This window comes from Macaca thibetana, chromosome 4, assembly GCF_024542745.1.
Source record: "Macaca thibetana thibetana isolate TM-01 chromosome 4, ASM2454274v1, whole genome shotgun sequence".
NCBI lineage: Eukaryota > Metazoa > Chordata > Mammalia > Primates > Cercopithecidae > Macaca > Macaca thibetana.
In genome coordinates this window covers 93,236,130-93,256,677 of record NC_065581.1, presented here as the reverse complement: position 1 = coordinate 93,256,677, position 20,548 = coordinate 93,236,130, and the positions used below count along the sequence as shown (strand labels likewise).

The window sequence follows — 20,548 nt, the reverse complement described above, 5'->3', positions numbered from 1 at the left end:
TTGGTAAAACCTCAAATTCTTCTCAAATTTCAAAAGTAGAGATCAATAAATCAATATAAACATGAGATTTCTTATAACTGGATTAAACAAATGGTTTTGAGCTTTAAAAAAACTCATCTTTACCCCACAGGCACAGACAACCGAAGCAAAAATGGACAAATAGAATCACATTAAGTTAAAAGTTTCTGCACAGCAAATGAAACAATAAAGTGAAGAGACAATGCCCAGAATGGGGGAAAATATTTGCAAACCACCCATCTGCCAAAGGATTAAAAACCAGAATATATCAGAAACTCAAACAACTCTGTAGGAGTTGTAACTCCCACAGAGCAGCAATAACAAATACTGGTGAGGATATGGAGAAAAGGAAACCCTCATGCACTGTTGGTGGGAATGTAAATTAGTACAACCACTATGGGGAACACTTTGGAGGTTCCTCAAAGAACTAAAAATAGAGCTACGCTATGATCCCTTTCCTAGGTAATTACCCAAAAGAAAGGGAATCAGTATAGTGAAGAGATATCTTCACTCCCATGTTTATTAGAGCACTATTCACAATAGCCAAGATTTGCTTGTTTTTTTTTTTAATCTATTATTTTTTGAGACAGGGTCACATTCTGTCACCCAGGTTGGAACGCTGTGTCATGATTGACTTCTGAAATGGATCCACTCACCTCAGCCTCTTGAGTAGCTGGGACTACAGGAATTCACCACTATGCCTGGCTAATTTTTTTTATTTTTATTTTGTTTTTTATTTTTTTATTTTTATTATTATTATTTTTTGGTAGCCGTAGGGTTTGCTATGTTGCCCAGGCTGGTCTCAAGTTCCTAACCACAAGTAATCCATCTGCTTTGGCCTCCCAAAGTGCTGGGATTATAGGCATGAGCCACCACACCAGGCTCACAATAGCCAAGATTTGGAAGCAACCTAGGCATTCATCAACAGATGAATGGATAAAGAAAATGGCATACATATACACAATGAAGTACTATTCAACCATAAGACAGAATGAGATCTTGGTATTTGCAAAAACATGGGTGGAACTGGAGATCATTATGTTAAATGAAATAAGTCAGACAGAGAAGACAAACTTTGCATATTCTCACTTATTTGGGGGAGCTAAAAGTTAAAATAATTGAACTCATGGAGATCATGGAAGGATGGTTACCAGAGGCTGGGAAGAGTGGAGGGGTCTGGGGAGGACAAGTGGGGATGGTTAATGGGTACCAAATATAGAAAGAATAAGAATTAGTATTTGCTAGCACAACAGGGTGACTATAGTAAAAATAATTTAATTGTACAATTAAAAATAACGAAAATAGTACACAATTGGATTGTTTGTAACACAAAGGATAAATACTTGAGGTGATGGATACCCTATTGACCTTGATGTGATTATTACACATTGCATACCTGTATCAAAATATCTCATGCATTCTGTAAATACATACACTTACTATGAACCCATAGAAATTCAAAGTTTTAAAAATCCTTTATTTAGAGGTTTAGATAGAAACATGACACACTTATGTATCATGTATAAAAGTTGGAAATCAGAAAGTAGTTTAGTAACAAAACTAAAGATAGTGTCAACAGAGATTATTAATATGCTTGCTTAATTATCTTAATGAAATCATGATTTTTTAAATTTTACTTTAAAATTTTATAAATAAATTAATGATTTGGCCCATAAGGACATAATTAGAAAATTTTGACTGATTGATACAAATAAGAAGATTCTGAGGTGAATTTTGTGAGTTAGAAAACTCACATGAAATCACATTCCCAGCAAAACTGGAAATACTTTGCCATCAAATTAAGTGACTGTAAATAAAGCATCTCTTATGAAATAATCCAAATATGAATCCATAGGTGATTAACTGCATAAAGTTTTCTGAATAATTCAGGTGAAATAAATGATATAACATAAAATCAATGTCTTCTCCTACTTTTAGGTAGAATAAAGATTTTCATCTGCATATTTCCTGTTATTAAGTAACTATTGAGGGTCTAGGGTGCCAATATCAGAGAATTTTGGGTTTCGGACTTGTTGAAAAATATCTTATTGTGTCTTAATTCATTGGCAACTCTAAACAATGATTCTACTGTTTTTCTAAGACACCTAGTGAGAAGTACGTTAACGTTTTTATTTCTGGATCTGATTGAAGATACAACATTTGCTGATTTACCATTTTAGAAAGTAGACTTAGATGAGACCAGGCGTGGTCCTATACTCCTGTAGTCCCAGCTATTCATTAGGCTGATTTTGGAAGATCTCTTGAGCCCAGGTTTTAAGGTCAGCCTGGGCAAAATAGCAAAACCTCACCTATAATAAATAAATAAATAAATAGATAGATTTGAATGACTACTTTACAAGCTGTAAAGTTGTAAAATTCCTTACAATTTGAATGTGAATTCTCTTCAGCGTCTGTGGTTTCCTGACTTTTTAATGATCGCCATTCTAACAGGCGCAAGATAATATCTCACTGTGGTTTTGGTTTGCATTTCTCTAACGACCAGTGATGATGAGCTTTTTTTCATATGTTTGTTAGCTACATAAATGTCTTCTTTTGATAAGTGTCCATTCATATCCTTCGTCCACTTTTTGATGTGGTTTTTTTTTTTTTCTTTTAAATTTGTTTAAGTTCCTTGTAGATTCTGGATATTAGTCCCTTGTCAGATGGATAGATTGCAAAATTTTTCTCCAATGCTGTAGGTTGCCTGTTCAATCTGATGATAGTTTCTTTTGCTGTGCAGAAGCTAAATAGGAATGCTTTTACACTGTTGGTGGGAGTGTAAATTAGTTCAACCATTGTGGAAGACAGTGTGGCGATTCCTCAAGGATCTAGAACCAGAAATACCATTTGACTCAGCAATGTCATTACTGGGTATATACCCAAAGGATTATAAATTATTCTACTATAACGGCACATGCATATGTATGTTTATTGCAGCACTATTAACAATAGCAAAAACTTGGAACAAACCGAAATGCCCATCAATGATAGACCGGGTTAAGAAAATGTGGCACACATACGCTATGGAATACTATGCAGTTATAAAAAAGAATGAGTTCATGTCCTTTGCAGGGACATGGATGAAACTGGAAACCATCCTTCTCAACAAACTAACACATGCACAGAAAACCAAACACCACATGTTCTCACTCATAAGTGGGAGTTGAACAATGAGAACACATGGACACAGGGAGGGGAACATCACACACTGGGACCTGTTGGGGGGTGGAGGGCAAGGAGGGGGATAGCATTAGAAGAAATACCTACTCCATGCAGGGCATTAAATCCTAGATGATGGGTTGATGAGTGCAGCAAACTATCATGCCACATGTATACCTATGTAACAAACTGGCACGTTCTGCACATATATCCCAGCACTTGAAGTACAATAAAAAAAGAAAAGAAAAGTAATATTCTACAAAATAACTTGCTAGTGTTCTTCTAAAGTATCAGTCATAAAAGAGAAAGGACTGTGGAAGTATCTCAGAATGGAAGAAATTAAGGAGACATGACAACTAAATTCTATGTGTGAACTTGGATTAGATCCTGATCCTGATAAGGGTCATTTGTGGGGCAACTGGTAAAATTCAGGTTATGTCTATAGATTAATTAATGATATTGTACGAACTTTTTGTTTTTGATCTTTAAACTATGTTAACATTTGACAAGATGTTAATAGTTAAGGAACACACATAATTAATAGTTGGATGAGGGTTATAGCAGAACCCTGCAAAAATTTTTAATTTTTTTATAATTCTTTAGTTCTTATAAAATGGAAAGTTAAAACATTAAAAAATGTGGAAATACAATTCTTAAAGACTTAATGAATAAACTAGCACTATCTTGTGTCACTTTAGTTCTAAACTGACATTCACACATACACACATTCACACATACACACATTCACACATACACACATTCACACATACACACATTCACACATACATACACACATTCACACACACACACATTCACACACACACACATTCACACACACACACATTCACACATACACAGAGACACGCACACAGAACAGATATAGTTTTATTTTATGGTTAGAGTTCATTTCCACACTAAAATGATCATTGCTATTTTGATCCTAGTAAGGATCGAAAGAGTGCTTTTTCCTACTTATAAAGTAAGGACAACAGTTATCTTCTTAATTGTTTTTCTTGCTTAGTCCGAAGCTATCTTTTTTTTTAAATTTTTTTTTATTTACGTATTTTGAGACAGAGTCTCACTCTGCTGCCCAGGATGGAGTGCAGTGGCACAATCTTGGCTCACTGCACCCTCCAGCTCCTGGGTTCAAAGGATTCTCCTACCTCAGCCTCCAAATTGGCTGGGATTACAGGCGTCTGCCACTACGCCCAGCTAATTTTTCTATTTTTAACAGAGACGAGGTCTCACCATGTTGGCCAGGCAGGTCTTGAACTCCTGACCTCAAATGATACACCCACCTCTGCCTCCCAAAGTGCTAGGACTATAGGCATGAGCCACCGCACCTGGCCTGAGGTGATCTTTTAAAAATAGACATCCTAAAGTGTAGTTAGCACAGAATATAAAACGTATATGTCTGTAGTATCCACATCTGCACTTGGTGAGCCTTCTCTCAGATGAATGGGATCCCAGCCACTCCCTCTCCCCTCCTTTTCTTCTTCCTGACATCTGCTCCTACCTTCTATGCCATGTTCTGCTACCGTTTTTTGCTACTGCATTTCACATATATATGATATATGCATTTGTTTCTCTTTTCTATCTTATTCTAATCACTTGTCTGTACCTGGAATATTATTTGCTGTCTGTTTCCCTAACTTGTGAAATCACATTAATCCTTAACTTTCTAGAATAAACTTTCTTTTAGCACCTATAGCTTGGGTCTACCTCTCTAGTTACCCTGCTTCACTTGGCAAAAGTAATTCTAGGTCACAGATTCTAGTTTGTCCTGTTTCACTACGCTCAACTAGGTCATGTTGTAAAGGCACTTGAGCCTGGAGATGATTAGGTTGAGGGCAAGGAGAAAGAAGTAAGATAAAAAACATTGGCACTAGCATAATTTGGGACATAGACTTAAGGGACACCTTTTGATGCAGTATTCAGTCTGAGTGATCATTTGCAAACATGGTCATTTACTAAACTAAGTAACATGTGTTGACAAATTTAATAAATGGCCAAATGGCCATACAAATATTTTCTTGTAATTCTAAACTCTTATACTCTAAAATTAGAATTTTGGCTTGATATAATTTGGCTTTGAATAATTAAAATCCTGAGTTTTAGATCTGCCTCTGGCTTTGGGGCATAATATTTAACATTTTGGCAGAATCTGGCAATCCCAAATGGACATTGAATCTTCGAGAATAATCCATTTGGTCTCTTTTGCCAGATTGTATGTTATAGGTATTTGTGTCCTTGCTGGTTTTGGGTAATTGGGCATATTTTTCTCCTGAATTATAGCGAGCAATCTGTTGATAAAGGTATTCCAATTTTTAAAAAATCCTTTTTACAGTATAAGATAGAGTGAAAACAAAAGACAAGGAGGGCAAAACTCCATCATCCATCTGGAAAGGAGTTTCAGTTTCTTTCAAGCCAGTTCTATGCTCAAAAAAGGTTGTTGGACTGCTTACAATATGAGAAATTCTGAATTATCACTATTGCCAGCTTACTTCAGATGTAATTCCCAAATCAGAATGTGTTCAGTGTGGAGTTTTTTTTCAGAGTACCTAACTATTGAGCATAGGCTATCAAATATTTATAGAGTACCTAACTAGAATACAGAATGAGCAGTAACTTGAAGCTATCAAAGTGAAATATGGGTTATATTCACTAAGGCTGGAGTGCAGTGGCACAATAATCACAGCTTAGTGAAAGGAAGCATCCAGTCATGTTAGTACTAGGTACATGACATGCTAGGCCTGAATATCTATGTTTTGAACAAGAACAACAAAAATATGTTAAAAGACAAATTTTAAGGTGAAGTAAAGTATTGTAAAAATGTTTGTGTTCCTTTTAAAATAACTTGCCCTAAATAATGTATGTGCATTAACTCATTTAATCTTTACACACCACTACAAGAAAAGTGGAAGGGCTGTCCCCAAGGAATGTGTGGAAGCTGTAGAATGTGAGCAGTCCAGCCTCAGAACCCAAACACTTAGAGCCACGATATCACATGGTTTCTCTCAGCCAAAGGGAGACATTGTCCACTGAAACACCTTGGAACCGGCCATGAGGGTGGATAAGATGTTATGATGCTAGTTTACATTTTTTAATGATTTAGAGTTTTAAAAAGATACATTTCACGGCTTTGCACACACCCATACATCTGCTCATAATTATTCAGTGACTTTAAATCATGCAGCGGTATGAACCGAATCAAACTAACTCAATGCAAATCAACCAACCTAGTTTACATTTATCAGTTTGAGTGTCAAGCTCCAAGTATTCTGACCTTTTCATTTTTAAATCACTAATGCTTTATCTAACACTATTCTTCTTCATGAATGTACAACTAAAATGAGCCATTTTTATTCATTCTATGCTGTTCCCAAGACCTTGTTCATGTCCTCATTGGAAGGTCTATCCACATGTCCTCTCTGCTTGTTTAACTAAATTCTTCTTTCAAGGACAGTCTCACAACTCATTTCTTCCAGGATGTTGCTAATAACCTTACTTGCCTCTTAGGCTTTGAACACATCTGAAATATCTTTTGCATCTGAAATGTATTTTGCATCACAATGAATATGACCCTGGACTATAATCTTAAGGATGCTGAGAATTCACTGGGCAGAAAAGCTGTCTGAGCCCTGGGAGGTGTGAGAGGTATCACAGATGATGAAACGTCATAGGGTAACACAAGGGAGCGAAAAAGAGCTTAGAAAATTTAATATAAGTCAAATGTTAACGGACAGTATATGATCCGCTCCCAAATAAAGAATTCGTCCTAAAAACTATGAGGAACCAATGAAAAAATCGTAATCAGTATGTGACTTTGGGGAAAAAAACTACTGGTTAATCAACATTTTAAGCTGAATTCTCTCTGTATCACTTTTCCTCTGTTTTTTTCCAGCGGTGGCAGTGTCGAGTGTAGATTTTTTGAGACTTAAGAAGTTACTGCTTTGCCCCAGGTAAGAAATATTGAAGGCCCTATTGACTGAATGAAGCCATGCAGTGGATCAGAAGAAAATGACATATTTGAGAGAAATTTCATAGTCAATTCAATGTGGGGAAAAGGAAAAAGAAGAATTAAGGATAATTCTAAGTTTTTGGCTTAGGCAACATAATTTATAATAGTGCCCTTAAGGGAATAAAAGTTTAGAGGCCATTTGGTGTTTCCATTCCCTTACAGTGGGCTATCCCTGTTAATGGATCTGCAGGAAGTTCGATGACAGTAGGAAACTGGATATAAACACTTGGGATCTTAGCATATTGGTAATTGTTGATTCTGTAGGCCTGAATATAAACAACCAAAAGAGTATGTAGAATGGCAGATAATTCAGAATGCAAGGTGAGACATTTGCAAAGCCAAGATCAAGGCAGAATAGAGAAGGTTGAATGGATTCTCCTATTCCCCATGCATACAAGCCCAAATCATGGGTCTAATTGCAGCCCTGAATCCATTAAAGCAATGCAAGCGTAAGGAAACAAAGCATGTAGAACATTTTATATATGAACACTGACTGTCCTTTTTGATGCAATATTTGTAATGAGTGTATAATCTGGAAAATATATTTATGTAGTTTTAAAATCTTAATTCACTATATATATAGAATCTAGATTTGCATCTGAGTAAAAATGAGTCTTCTCAAGTGAATAATTTTGATTGTAAGAATTACAAATAACCAGCACTAGCTAGTATACATTTAAATTGAATTCTTTTATTTTAAATATTCACATTACAGGAATTCATTAGGTCAGAATAGAACATCATTATTTACACATTCAAGGAATAACTCCAGTGCTAAATCAGCGAGGTACTTACACTGAATTTAGGAAATATGACTGAAGAGTTTCTTCTTACACACACAGGCTCAAATCCTTTATACATTTATTTCTGCCTTGGAATCTTAGCACATATTGCTGAAGTCACTATTAATTGCTGAACAAAATTTCACAAAATTATAGCAATCACATCGTGTATTTATAAGCCTAGAAAGACATCCATGAGCAGGAATCCATGTTGTGACAGCATGTTTAAGGGAAGAAAATTTCAAATGACATCTCCAGTTTAATTTGTGGAAAACACAAGTTCTCCAAATAGCTGAATATACAGATTTCCTCTGGTATCTTGCCTTTCATGGCTTATTAAAATATTTGCTTAGCTGCCTTAAAGTGTTATGTTATTTACAGTTTAATCAATGAAGGGAACAATGTGGTAGCAAACTAAGTGCCCAGATCAATGCTAGCTGAATGTCACACACTTACCATATCTTGGTTGGTAAAGTTGGCATCTATAGTGCTAGGACTGGCTACTCCTCATTTGAATTAATGCTTTACTCCCAGGATGCAGCAGGACTCAGCTGCATGAATTTCACTTGGAATAATAGCTAGAGTCAATTTTTTCTTATCATTATACTAACTTCACTGAAGCTGTTAAATTGAACTGGAAGGAACCAATCTTCTGTAAATAAATAAATAAATAAATGTATAAATAGGATTCCCATCATTTTAATAACATTGCAATGAAATTACCTTCCAACAGTGTAAATGCTTACATCATGTTTTAAGTCACTAAGAGCTACTTTCTAGCCTTAATATATTACTATGAATGATTAATTTCATAGGAGGAGAGATGATTCATCCACATATATTACCTGTTTGGAATTAAGCCCTTTCAAAAGAACAGGTGTATTTTCTGAATAAAAGAGAAAAGCTAAACAAAACAAACCCTTCATTAAATGGAATATTTTTTGTTATTTTCAAAGACTGCTGTAAATTATCTGCATGCAAAGGCTCCTCTGCAGCCAACATTTGTGTTTTTATACAATTTTTATTACTTAAGTTACTAAGTAAAAGGGTAGGCCTACTTTTTCTTCCCCTAGTGATTACACTGGTTGACTGTCAAGGCTGCCTAGATGTTCTATGTTATTGCCCAATTTACTGTTGTGCAGACCTGACCTCAGGTGACTGGCAGTAGTACTGATTTTGGCAGTGTATAAAAAGATATACTATTCTCATTATAGAAAAAGCTGCCAGAATATTATGTTCATAGAATGAAACTGGTTAAGATGATATTTTCACATCTTCATGCTTTATGCTATAAAGTTGCTATACAGTAAATTGTATCACTTGCCAACAAATAATTTGTTGTATTTATTGCCAACAATAACTCCAAAAATAAAGTTTTGGGAGAAAATTTACCACAATATGCTGCAAAGTTAGAAAAAAGAAATGCAGCATTGTTTATCGGCTCATTAGCACTAAGAATAGCATTTTCACTTTACCAAATGTTGAAAAAGGACTTTTGAAAGGACGTGAATCATGCAAATGGATTGAGACAGAGCCTGTGTGTGAGTGGCAGTGCAAATGTCCCCAAAGCTGCATGATTCACCAACTGCATGCATTTTTTCACCTAATATAAACACAACCTTAATATAGTCATATAATTTCTAACACATCTTATTTCAAACATGCATTAGCTACTAAAATAAGATTTTAAAGAAAAGCCGATGTTTGATATAAAATAATCATGTTTTTTTTTTCAAGTGTGGAAAAATACTCTACAAAAAAATAAATAGAAAAATGATTTCTGATCAATGTGTGATTTTTATCTATAAAAATCCAGATGACTAATTAGTGTGCTTAAAATAACCCTATTGGGTCTGCATCGCAATAATACATACACAGAAAGTTAATAGCAAGAAACAACTATTAGCACAATGCAATTAAATTCTTATCAGAAAAAACATGAACCTATAAACTGTACATTTGGCATTACATTTCAGGGTATTTTTAAGAGTTTGATTAAATATGACAATACAATAGTGCAAAATTACATCACATTAATAAAACATACAATTACCATCCAAATAGTTTATGGATTACTGACCCTTACAATTCACATATTGGCTAGAATTGGCACATTTTGCTTCAGAACAATAGTTTTGACCTTCCTTGAATGTAAGTCATTTTATTCAAAGTTATACTTGAACTACATAAAAAAGATATTGGCATATGTGTGTCTATATGTGCATTCTTGAGGGAATGAGACAAAGAGAAATCGTGTAAAGTCCCAACTGTTCATTTTCAGAACTTCATTGGAGTATTTTGCTTCAGTAACCTTTTAATCAGAGCTCCTGAAGCAATTACAGGTTAACTTTTTCCCTACCCCTTGTAGTGATATGGCCACATGGAAAGGAGCAGTAAGAAAAAAACTGCAAGAATATATGGCAGTTCGTGTACTGTGCCAGGCTAATTAAATTGGAATTTCTAACCAATTCATCAAGATTTATTAAGAGCTTCTCATGTACTTCTAATGTACAGTCCACCACACTCCCTTTACAGATTAAAAATCTATGGCCCAGAAATGTTAGTGAATACAGTAGATTGTGAAAACTGAAACTTGGGCTTTGATCCTTAGTTTACTACTCCTCTTCTTGTTTCTCATTGACACTTTTCTCCTTTTTGCCGCTTTGTGAGCTTGAATCTAGATACAGACTTGTTAGCTCTTTACTTTTTCCATTTAAAAATCTCTTCTCTACATTCATATTGTCTTGGAATCAGAATGAGACATATTATTATAATGAAGATGTTTAATCTCAACAATTTCATTCAAGTAATTTTGACCAGTTGCATTTCTGCAAGCATACATTACTTCCTACCTTCATCTCATACATTATTTACCTCTTAGGGATTCTATAACAATGCCATTTTTTATATTGTCACAATTACTCCCTTAACCCTGATTCCTACCAAACCCAATCTTTCTTTTAAGCACATGAATATATATTGTTTTGAAAGCTGTCATAATGACAACAGCTCTAAAGATTTGCATTTTTATTTAAGGATAAAAAGGCATCATTATTTCCCTAATTTCCTTCCTCGTATCCATTTCCAATGACAGGGAGCCTGTTAGACTTCCAGAGCAAGAGCTTTCATTGATTTGAATGTAGAGCATCTATAAGCTGAAAGTTCTTTTTTTTTTCCCCCTTCTAAGTAAAATCTTGTTCTCAAATATGACAGTCTTTGTTTTTTGATTAATTATTTAAAAATCATATATGAAATATTCAAGATAGATTATCTTTTATCTAAAAAGTAAACTACTTCCAGCTTTACATAGATAATCAGATGATCTTCATTTGCTTAAGGACTCTTGAGGAAGAAAACCAGTAAATGAAAAGCCCGATCTCATTACAGTCCCTGGAGACATGTATTCCACCCTAGATGAGCTCATATCCTCTGGCAATCTCACCTTGGATAAGGATGGCATCTTCAGGATTATCTCATTTGAGGAACTGAAGATGGCTAATGAGGCCAATCTGAGACTGGAGATGTGATATTGTAACTGTGGCCCATATTTCTCACATAATGAGTAGTAGTCCTGGGTTTTTAATTTAGTCTTTGGATACGGCTTCTGCAGAGCCCGCCTTACTATTTCCTGAATCCTCATTAATCTAAATGGAATGCAGCCATGTGTAGAAAGTTAGCACATTAGCATAACTTTCTGTAGAAATGGTCCTTAAAATTGTTCAGATAAAACCTATATTTGTTTTCCACAATAAAATTCCAGCAAGCTATAACTTAACTTACTTTACATACACAACTAATTCAAAATTGTTTGGTTTCCAGAGAATTCAGAAAAATAAATCAGTTTTTGAAGTTTTCTAATGTTACTGACATAACAGACATTTCTAATGCTCTTTAAAGGAACACAATTAGAAACTACTTAAAAATACTATCTTGAATATCATTCCCTTTTTCATATAGAAAAATAGAAATTTTCCTTGAGCCTATTTTTTTGTTCTAACACAGTACGGCTTTAAAACTGTACACTTGAACAATTGAGATTATTCATGTCAAAACTATTTATTATGCAATTAGGGTAGCCTTAATCACAGTCTGGCTAACAATTATTTTATTTCTGCACCACTAGACAAATATTCCTGTTTATTGAAGTTATACCCTAACATTTTTAAAGTAACTTTTAACTTTTTTAAAAATTAGTTTTACGAAAAGTACATGGAGACTTCCTAAGAAATCATTAACTAGTCCTGTGTCAAAACTAGTGAACCAGCTGAAGTGATAGATTAAGTCAAACTGCTAAATATTCCTAGGCATTTTTCTTTACCAGAAAATGGTCTCTGAGAATCTTCTTGCTATCTATTCTGTGAAATGAACTATACCAATTGATAGTAAGTTAATTGACTATTAATTTATTGATTGCTCATAACAGGGAGAGAAAATTAGGCCTCCTTGAGTTCCAATTATTTTAAGAAATGGTATATGTATTTAGTAATGCAAACAATGCCTATTCACCACCACTGCCAGCTCCTCACACCTCTTCCATTACTTAGTAATTATGGGAAACATGAATATATGCTTCAGCGCTGTATTTATTTGTTTCCCTTTTGCTGAGTGTTGTTCCTTCGGCTTGTATAAAATTTCAATGATTCCTACAAGCTGCCTGTTTAACATCTTCAGAGTTTTAGACCTAAAACTGTGAAAATAGCCCTGGATTCCTCACAATTATCTTTCATAAGAATAACAGATAACACTTGAACACATATCTAGTCACTTGAATATAATTTCTCAGAAATATGCTACCTCTATTTTACAGCTGCAAAATCTGAGGGTAAGAGAAGTCGAGTAACTTGCACATAGCTAGTGAATGGCAGACCTTGGATTCAATTCTAAATCTGTAGTTGTCAAAAATTTGGATGCTGCAATTCTTTGCCATATCTCAAATGCAAATTACCTTTCTATCTATCAGGCAGAGACTTTGGAACCCAAGAATGTGATCTCTTAAACACATACAATAGAAAAGCAGATCACAGAAGCATATATCCCAGTAATTGTCTAGACCAGTCTTTCCTGTTGCAAAATATAAACATGCAGTTAGAACCTAGAAAGTAAATTAGAGATATTTTTTTCAAGATATGTAGCCTTTTATTTTCCTAAAAGTTCCTCCAGGACAAGAACTAGTGATTTCCTGAGGTATGCCCACATTACTATTACCTGTGGAGCCTTTACACCTGTTAGACTTCTGGGCTTTTCCTCAAACTAAATAGATTAACTCTCTGGAGGTGGGGTTTAGACATCTACAATTTTAAATCCTCTCCAGATGGTTCTAATGTGCATTCAAGTTCGTGAACTACTATAAGCAACTTGCAACTGGAAAAAAAGTCTGGAGACTAGAAATAACTTGCCCTAAATCACAAGACTGGTGAGTTCCATGCTCATGTGTGAAATAATTAGACATAGAAAATGTCTTGGATCTTGAGGTAGAATACTTTACCTATGTATTTAAGAAGATTCCAGGTGAACCAAAGACAGATAATACCTCATATGTAATAGAATACTTCCCATCTAAACAGGTGGGATGCAAACCTCAAAACTAGCAGGACACCAGAACCATCTGGGGAGATTTTTAAAATAAGATTCCTGGTCCCATCTCACACCCAGAGACTCAGAAGCTGTGTATTATTAACAATCTTTCAAATGATTTTTATGCATATGATCTAGGAAGTTTCAAAGGCATATGCATGTTTGAGAACTGCTAGTTTAGGACAGGATGGTTTACCAGTTATAGCAGAAACAGAATAATTTTGGAAATGTATTAAAAGCATGCTCTTTTTTTGGATGGCAGGAGGGCATGGATTATTTGAAGAAATTCTAATTTCATGGCTCAAAGCCCAGAAATCGGTATTGTTAACATTTCTGGTGATTCTAGGTCGGGTGACCTAGGAAACGTGCTTTGAGTAAAACTGAGAGGAAGCAACTGGTGTTAGAGAGGTTATTTTTAAATAAAAGTATTTTTAAAGTAAATCAAATGCATGGACATATGTTGACTATGAGTTAAAAAATAGCTAAATGTTCTAAATGAACTCAATGTAGCTTACTTAAAATTATGCTATTTTATCGTTAGCTTGGGATTGCCTTAGGTATTTCCAATGACTCCCTAATTTTTTTGCATCAATAAATATCTTCAGATTTTTGTAATAAGAATCTTCATGGTACAGAAAACTCAAAATATTTCAAAATAATGCCCCAAATATGATTGATTTTTCTGCAGGCAGTTAAGGTGTCAGGGAGTAGTGAGTTCAAAAGTCATAGACAACTAAAGGGAGGGAGGAAATACAGGAGGAATGTCAGTTAATTGAGCACTTTCTATATTCCAAGCTCTGGATTAGGTTCTTTCCACATGTTAGTTTAAATAATCAGTTTCATACTTTAAGTATCTACCCAGAGAAATGAGAAGGAAATCTGTATGGAATATTCTAAAAAATTACTTTGTGATGGTTATTGAAATTCCATTAGGAATTTCATCCATATATCAAATTTGATCTTAGATAAGAGTAATAGTGCTATAAGAAACTTTACAAACAAGGTCCAGAGAGGTTAGGTGGCTTTTTCAAAATCAGTTTGTTGAACTCATAACCTACGGTAGCACTCATATTCCAGGTTTAGCAGGCTGTTACTTAGGTTCTGTTAATCATTTTATAAAATGAATATGAATATGGATACATTCAATATGAATTACTAAAGGGGAGAACACTTTGGATAGTAGTGAAGCATACCCATTTGCAAAATGCTACAAAATCTCTAAATGAGACATCCAGGAAAAAAAAAATCACTTTAATTGACTGATTGCAATACAATGGAATGAAGTTAGGAGAGAGACTATATTTCTCTCCATGTGGTTTGGTAATAGATATCTGCCCTTCACAGTGCTTGCACTTTATACTCTCCTTAAATACCAATTTTCTTTCCTGTTAGAAACAGTTGATATGTTGCTAATATTTGCATAGAATGTTAACATGATCCAAATCCTTTCTAATCTTTCTTGCGATGTTACTTCTTTTGATGATTTACAATGTGGTAAGATAGAAAGGAGTTAAAATGCCTTACTTTCGCATCCAGGCGACAAACTGACTAATCAAATAAATATAAAATATCATCTCCAGTTGGTGCCAAAAAACACCATCAGTACTCTTAAAAAATATTTTACGACAACTAATGACTTTCATTTATTTATTCAACAAATATTTGATATGACCCTCCTGTACATTAGGCACTGTGCTTATCCTTTAGGTTCTGATGTTTGTTATATTTAACAGCTTGATTGTAATGGTTAAGAAGTTTTCTAAAATGAGATCGGAGTTCAAGGGAGCTCAAAGATATGATCAAACACAGTCATAAGGTAAGGACCTGAAAGTTGTGGTAACTTTAATTCATGCAAAAAAAAATTCTAGGTGATTACCTTAAGACTCATGGAATCTAGTTTAAAAATAGACTGACAAAAATATCAGAGGCATAGTTTCCTATTCTTTTCATATTTAACCTCCAATTGGAGGCAAGAATTGAAAGGCTCAGCAAATAATTCCTAAATATTCTGTTGCTTTACACATCAAATGCTCTGAGCTTTCTAAGCCCCTCACAATTAAAAAAAAAAAAAATTCTGCACAATCTGAGATTATCAGGAGTGTTACAGTAAATATAACTATTTTAAGCATGTATTTGTTTCCCACTAAGATGATTTTTTTTTTCATTTTCTGCTTCATATTGTCAGATATACAGCTGTCATAATATATATGGCTGTCAGGCTCTCATGTCTTTCTTGTTCAGGGTGTGGTACTCTGGATGTGGACAATTCAGTATATATTCTTATTAGTAAGGTCTATAATGACTAATATTTATTCATTCTTACTGATGACTACAATAATTAATATTTAAATATTTAGAGTATTGAAGGTAATAGCTTTTCAATATTTTGAAATAAAACATTTTAAACGGTCTGTTCCCTTTTTGTGTCCACAATTTAATTTCAGGCAGAATTATTTGTTTGTATAATCAACAGCAAACCAATTTTGTTGAATCAGTATATCTTTTCCATAAGTTTCTTACAAAGCATTGCAATCCACAGGATTTATTAAAGGAGTGGCTGTGAACCATACACTTTCTTGAGGGCTGTATTTCACTTAAATATAGTGATAGCCCATTTCCTTCTGCTGAACTCAACTCCTAAAATATTTAAACCAGAACGAATGCTAACAAGTTTGATGTTTCATTTATCGTATACCTTCAAAAGTCGAAGTTCTTCTACACGAGGTATACCATTCTATAGGTCCTAAAAATACCAATAAGACATTCACATTTGTAAAAATTGAGACATAATTCTATGATAAGGTAGGAATGCGATTGAAAAAAAAAGTGGGATTTAGAGAAATAGGATCCTTAAATCCTAATCTTAACTATTGTCACTAGCTGTGATGTGTGTGTGCATGTGTGTGTATGTGTGTGTGAATGTGTGTCTTGAATAGATACTTCTGGATCTAGTTAATTCATAAGTAGAAAGAAAAGCAATTATAATTTTTATATTATAGCAATTATAAACAACAAAATTATAATTCCTTCTAGCCCTAAAACTCACAGATCAATGGACCAGAGCTAAATGGTTCCACTGAGTCGTTTAATTATTTCACTTCAAATTTAGGAAACAGTCTTCTGGGACTTAGTAATGGGGTTTCAATGCACCTGTTAGACACTTAGTACTGCCTTGACTTGGGTCGTATTATCAGTGTGTGATTATAGTCATAGTCCAACAAAGAGCCTAAATTTGTAGTCAACAATAGAGACAATGCCTTTAGGTCTTTCAGTCCTTTCAAATCATGAACATTCACTAGAGCCAAGGTGGGTTGAAACAATATCGAATGCTTTTCTGCCTTCAAAAAAGCAGGTGGCCCAGACACAGTGACTCATACCTGTAATCCCAGCACTTTGGGAGGCTGAGGCAGGTGGATCACTTGAGGTCAGGAGTTCAAGACCAGCCTGGCCAACATGGAGAACCCCATCTCTACTAAAAATACAAAAAGTAGCCAGGCATGGTGATACATGCCTGTAATCTCAGCTACTCGGGAGGCTGATACAGGAGAATCGCTTGAACCTGGGAGCCTGAGGTTGCAGTGAGCCGAGATCATGCCACTGCACTCCAGCTTGGGTGACAGAGCGAGACTCCATCACAAAAAAACAAAACAAACAACAAAAAAAAGCAGGTGCTTTCTAAACTTGTTAGCAGTGTATCCTCTTTAGATCTCTATGCTTTTTACAGGTCAAAAATTTGACAAATAAATGTAAATGTATGAATTTGACTGTCTTACCAATTAATTAAATATGGATGGAGATCTTTACTTATTGAGGAGGACATCCACATAAAAATATTATTTCTTAATGCATTGTGGTTAGAAGAGGTAATACAGAGAGAATAATATATTGCGTCAAAAGAGTTAACAAAGTTTGCAACTCAGAAACATGTCAAACAGCTAAGCAATTGGGGAAATTTGCTACTTTTTTGCCCCATTAAATCAGCATTGACTCATACAAACTTCATTGAGAGTAGCACATGCATGTAAACAGTCTCAGACTGAATTGAAAGGAAGTTTTTATATGTCTGTCCACTTAATTGTAAGCTCATTTTAGGCAGTGATAGTACCTTGTTCATCTTATTTCTGTGGGTGTTAAGGCAGTGTCTGACACTGCGTTCAATTTTGGCTTAAGAAATATACCTGAGAATCAAACAATCCTCTATTCATTACAGGAATATTCCTCTGCTCAAATCTTTCTGGTGCTAGGGTGAGCTTATTCTCTCACAAGATAGTCTGGGTAGCTGGATCTACGCCCTTTTTACTGAATTCTTTTTGAATTTTGCTGATGTCAACTTGTAATAGGACTACTGGAATAAGTCACAAATAGACCCAAATGGATGTCCTCAGAACATTCTAATTTTTGGATGGATTTTTGGCCTGAATGGAATAAAGGCACTAAAGATTATTTTGAGGAATGCTTTCCTTGAAGAATCTTTAGTGGCCCGTCTTTTTTCACCTACTGTCTCTGCTTATATCCAGCTCTCCTCTTCTCTAGCCTTATGGAGGAGAATGCTATAGGCAGCTGCACGTTCAGGAATATACTTTCAAAATTTTCATGTAATGGTAGGTTTATTTTGGTTCTGTAAAGCCCTGAACATCATGGTCGTATGTGCTATGTATGAATAATTACCAAAATGGGATATAAAAGTCATCTCCAATTAGTACTTCTAAAGTAGAACTGTCACTTCCTTGAAACAAACAAACATTTTTCTGTGAATTCAATTGCATTTATTTATTCATCCAACAAATGTGCATTGAGATCTTACTCTGTGCTAACACTGTGCGTTTTCTATATATCCCCACTTTATTATATTTAACATCTTATATTTTATTCCTTGGTGATAATTTTATTTAGGCTCTCTGAAATGATAGAACTCAAATCAAATGATAGGGCTCATCATTATGAGCCAAATCTTATATCTATATGGTAAAATAAGACCATTTTAAATAATAGGGCTTCAGAAAAAAATCTTAAATTGGTAAGTAATTAAACATTTTTCATAAATGACACCATTTATAAATATATTTATAGGTATCATTTTTCTTTGTTATTTGAGGAAATCATTTGTTTTATTATGACAATGACTGTTATCAGTAGCAGAAAGAGAACTGTCTTCGATTTTCTAAAATATTATTGGGATTACTTCCCAGGTGCTGAAAATCACAACAAATTGGATATTTAAAAATACTTGAATAATTTAAGATCATGCGAATAAGTAGTTGCAAATCACCTTAATGAAAATAAATGAGAAGTCTAATAGCTTTCTGAATAGAACAGTTCTGCTTCGTATATTTCTAATTCACTCCATGAACAATTTCACCTTCACAAATGTGGTAAACAGGTAAAAAATAGATCAAATAGAGACAGTTAAACACTTCGTTCAACTTCAGAGTCAAAGAGGTTAGAATTCAATAGCAACATGTTCTTCCTTTGTTATAGTATGCAAAGTTGGAACTAGACATTATAATACTCAGTGAAAATTTTTCATTCTTTAAGATGCGCATCTTCATTTCCCAAATAGATTAAACAGCTGATCAGGGTAGAAACAATAATCAAACCACAAGCTTACATTATAGACAACTACAAAAATGTGAAAAAACAATGTTTACAAATGATAATGAAGAATAAATTACTCTCCAGTGCACATAATTAGGTATATACAGGATAATTTAAAACCAAATGAAATGATTGCTCATGCTGAGCTTTTAAAAATCTCCACCAAAATATACATGTTACCCTACAGAGGGTGAGAAAAATAAATTGTGACACAATAGTAGTATGTTGCATCTCTTCTTATCCTCAATACTTGGATGATATTTCATCAAAATATTTATCAAGTGTGCAAGTGATGAAAAATTTTAATTCCAAAACCATTTCTCTAAATTACCAACAGATTTATATTCTTGATGCCTTTTCACATGATCACAAGCCAAGCAGGCATGTGATTCCCAAAATCGTGGAAGATTTACAGTGAAATCCTTCCTCCAGTTAAAGTAACTAAGGTATAACTTATTGTTTTTGTCGACTTCCTTCAGATACTTTGCTAGCTCACTGGGAGAGTTATAATCTTCCACATGAATGAATGAATCTGCTGGAATGTAATTCTCATAGTTTTCTCTAGATGGTCCCAGAACAACAGGTACAGAGCCAGCCAGAAAAGCATTGTAGAGCTTTTCCGTGATGTAATCCTTGTGGATTGAATTTTCAAAGGAAAGATAAAATTTACAAGTAGATATGGTAGGAATCAAATTTTTATCATTGACATATTCTCCAAATGCTTGCCCATAGGTATGGATTTCAATGCTTTTGCTTAGCTCATTGTAATACTTGACCCTGGCATGCTCAGGGTTCCAGTTACTCACAACCCAGCACACCAACTTCTCTTTGCTTGGCACTTCAAACACAAAGGGATTTGTGCTCACCGTCAAGAAGCCATAAGGCACTTGGATATCTGAGTCGCGGCGATAAGTCAGAGTCAGGTTAAACAAGTGCTCAATGCCACTCTTTTGAGGAGTGTGAGTTGGTGACTCCAAATTCATCCAAATCCATTTCTGGAAGGGTGGCCTAGCTTGCTGAGGTAAATTTGTCAGATCCCAACTGATGTCTCGGTGATGGATCAGAACTGCATGGGATTTGTTGTACAGTGAACGGTCCGTTGTGAGATGGCATCCTTGGATGTTGAACATTGCTTGGCAGGATGTAAGGTCAAAGGTCTGCCCAAATGGCCACACCCACACCAGAATAGTAGTTTCATTAAAATAATCAGTTTTGGTGGAGAAGAAGTTTTTCATTTTCAGCACAGAGCTGGCTGATTCCATTGGACTGAAGATCCAGCTGTTGGTAGGTTTGATGTAAATGAGAAGACATGCCATGAAACAGCCCAGGATAATGCAGACAATTAAAAATGGGCGAAGAATTCCTTTGGATGTTGATGTCATAATTTTTTCTATGAAAC

General features: G+C 34.7%; 1 protein-coding gene across 1 annotated transcript in view; it reads right to left on the bottom strand.

Annotated features, from left to right (window-relative positions):
• Positions 1–7,869: 7,869 nt before the first annotated feature.
• FUT9 (fucosyltransferase 9) overlaps positions 7,870–20,548 on the bottom strand; it is a 106,894-nt gene continuing 94,215 nt past the window's right edge. The window contains exon 2 of the mRNA XM_050789380.1: positions 7,870–20,539. Coding sequence (XP_050645337.1) covers positions 19,452–20,531 — 1,080 coding nt within the window. The 5' untranslated portion in view covers positions 20,532–20,539 and the 3' untranslated portion in view covers positions 7,870–19,451. The remainder of the gene's footprint in view (positions 20,540–20,548) is intronic.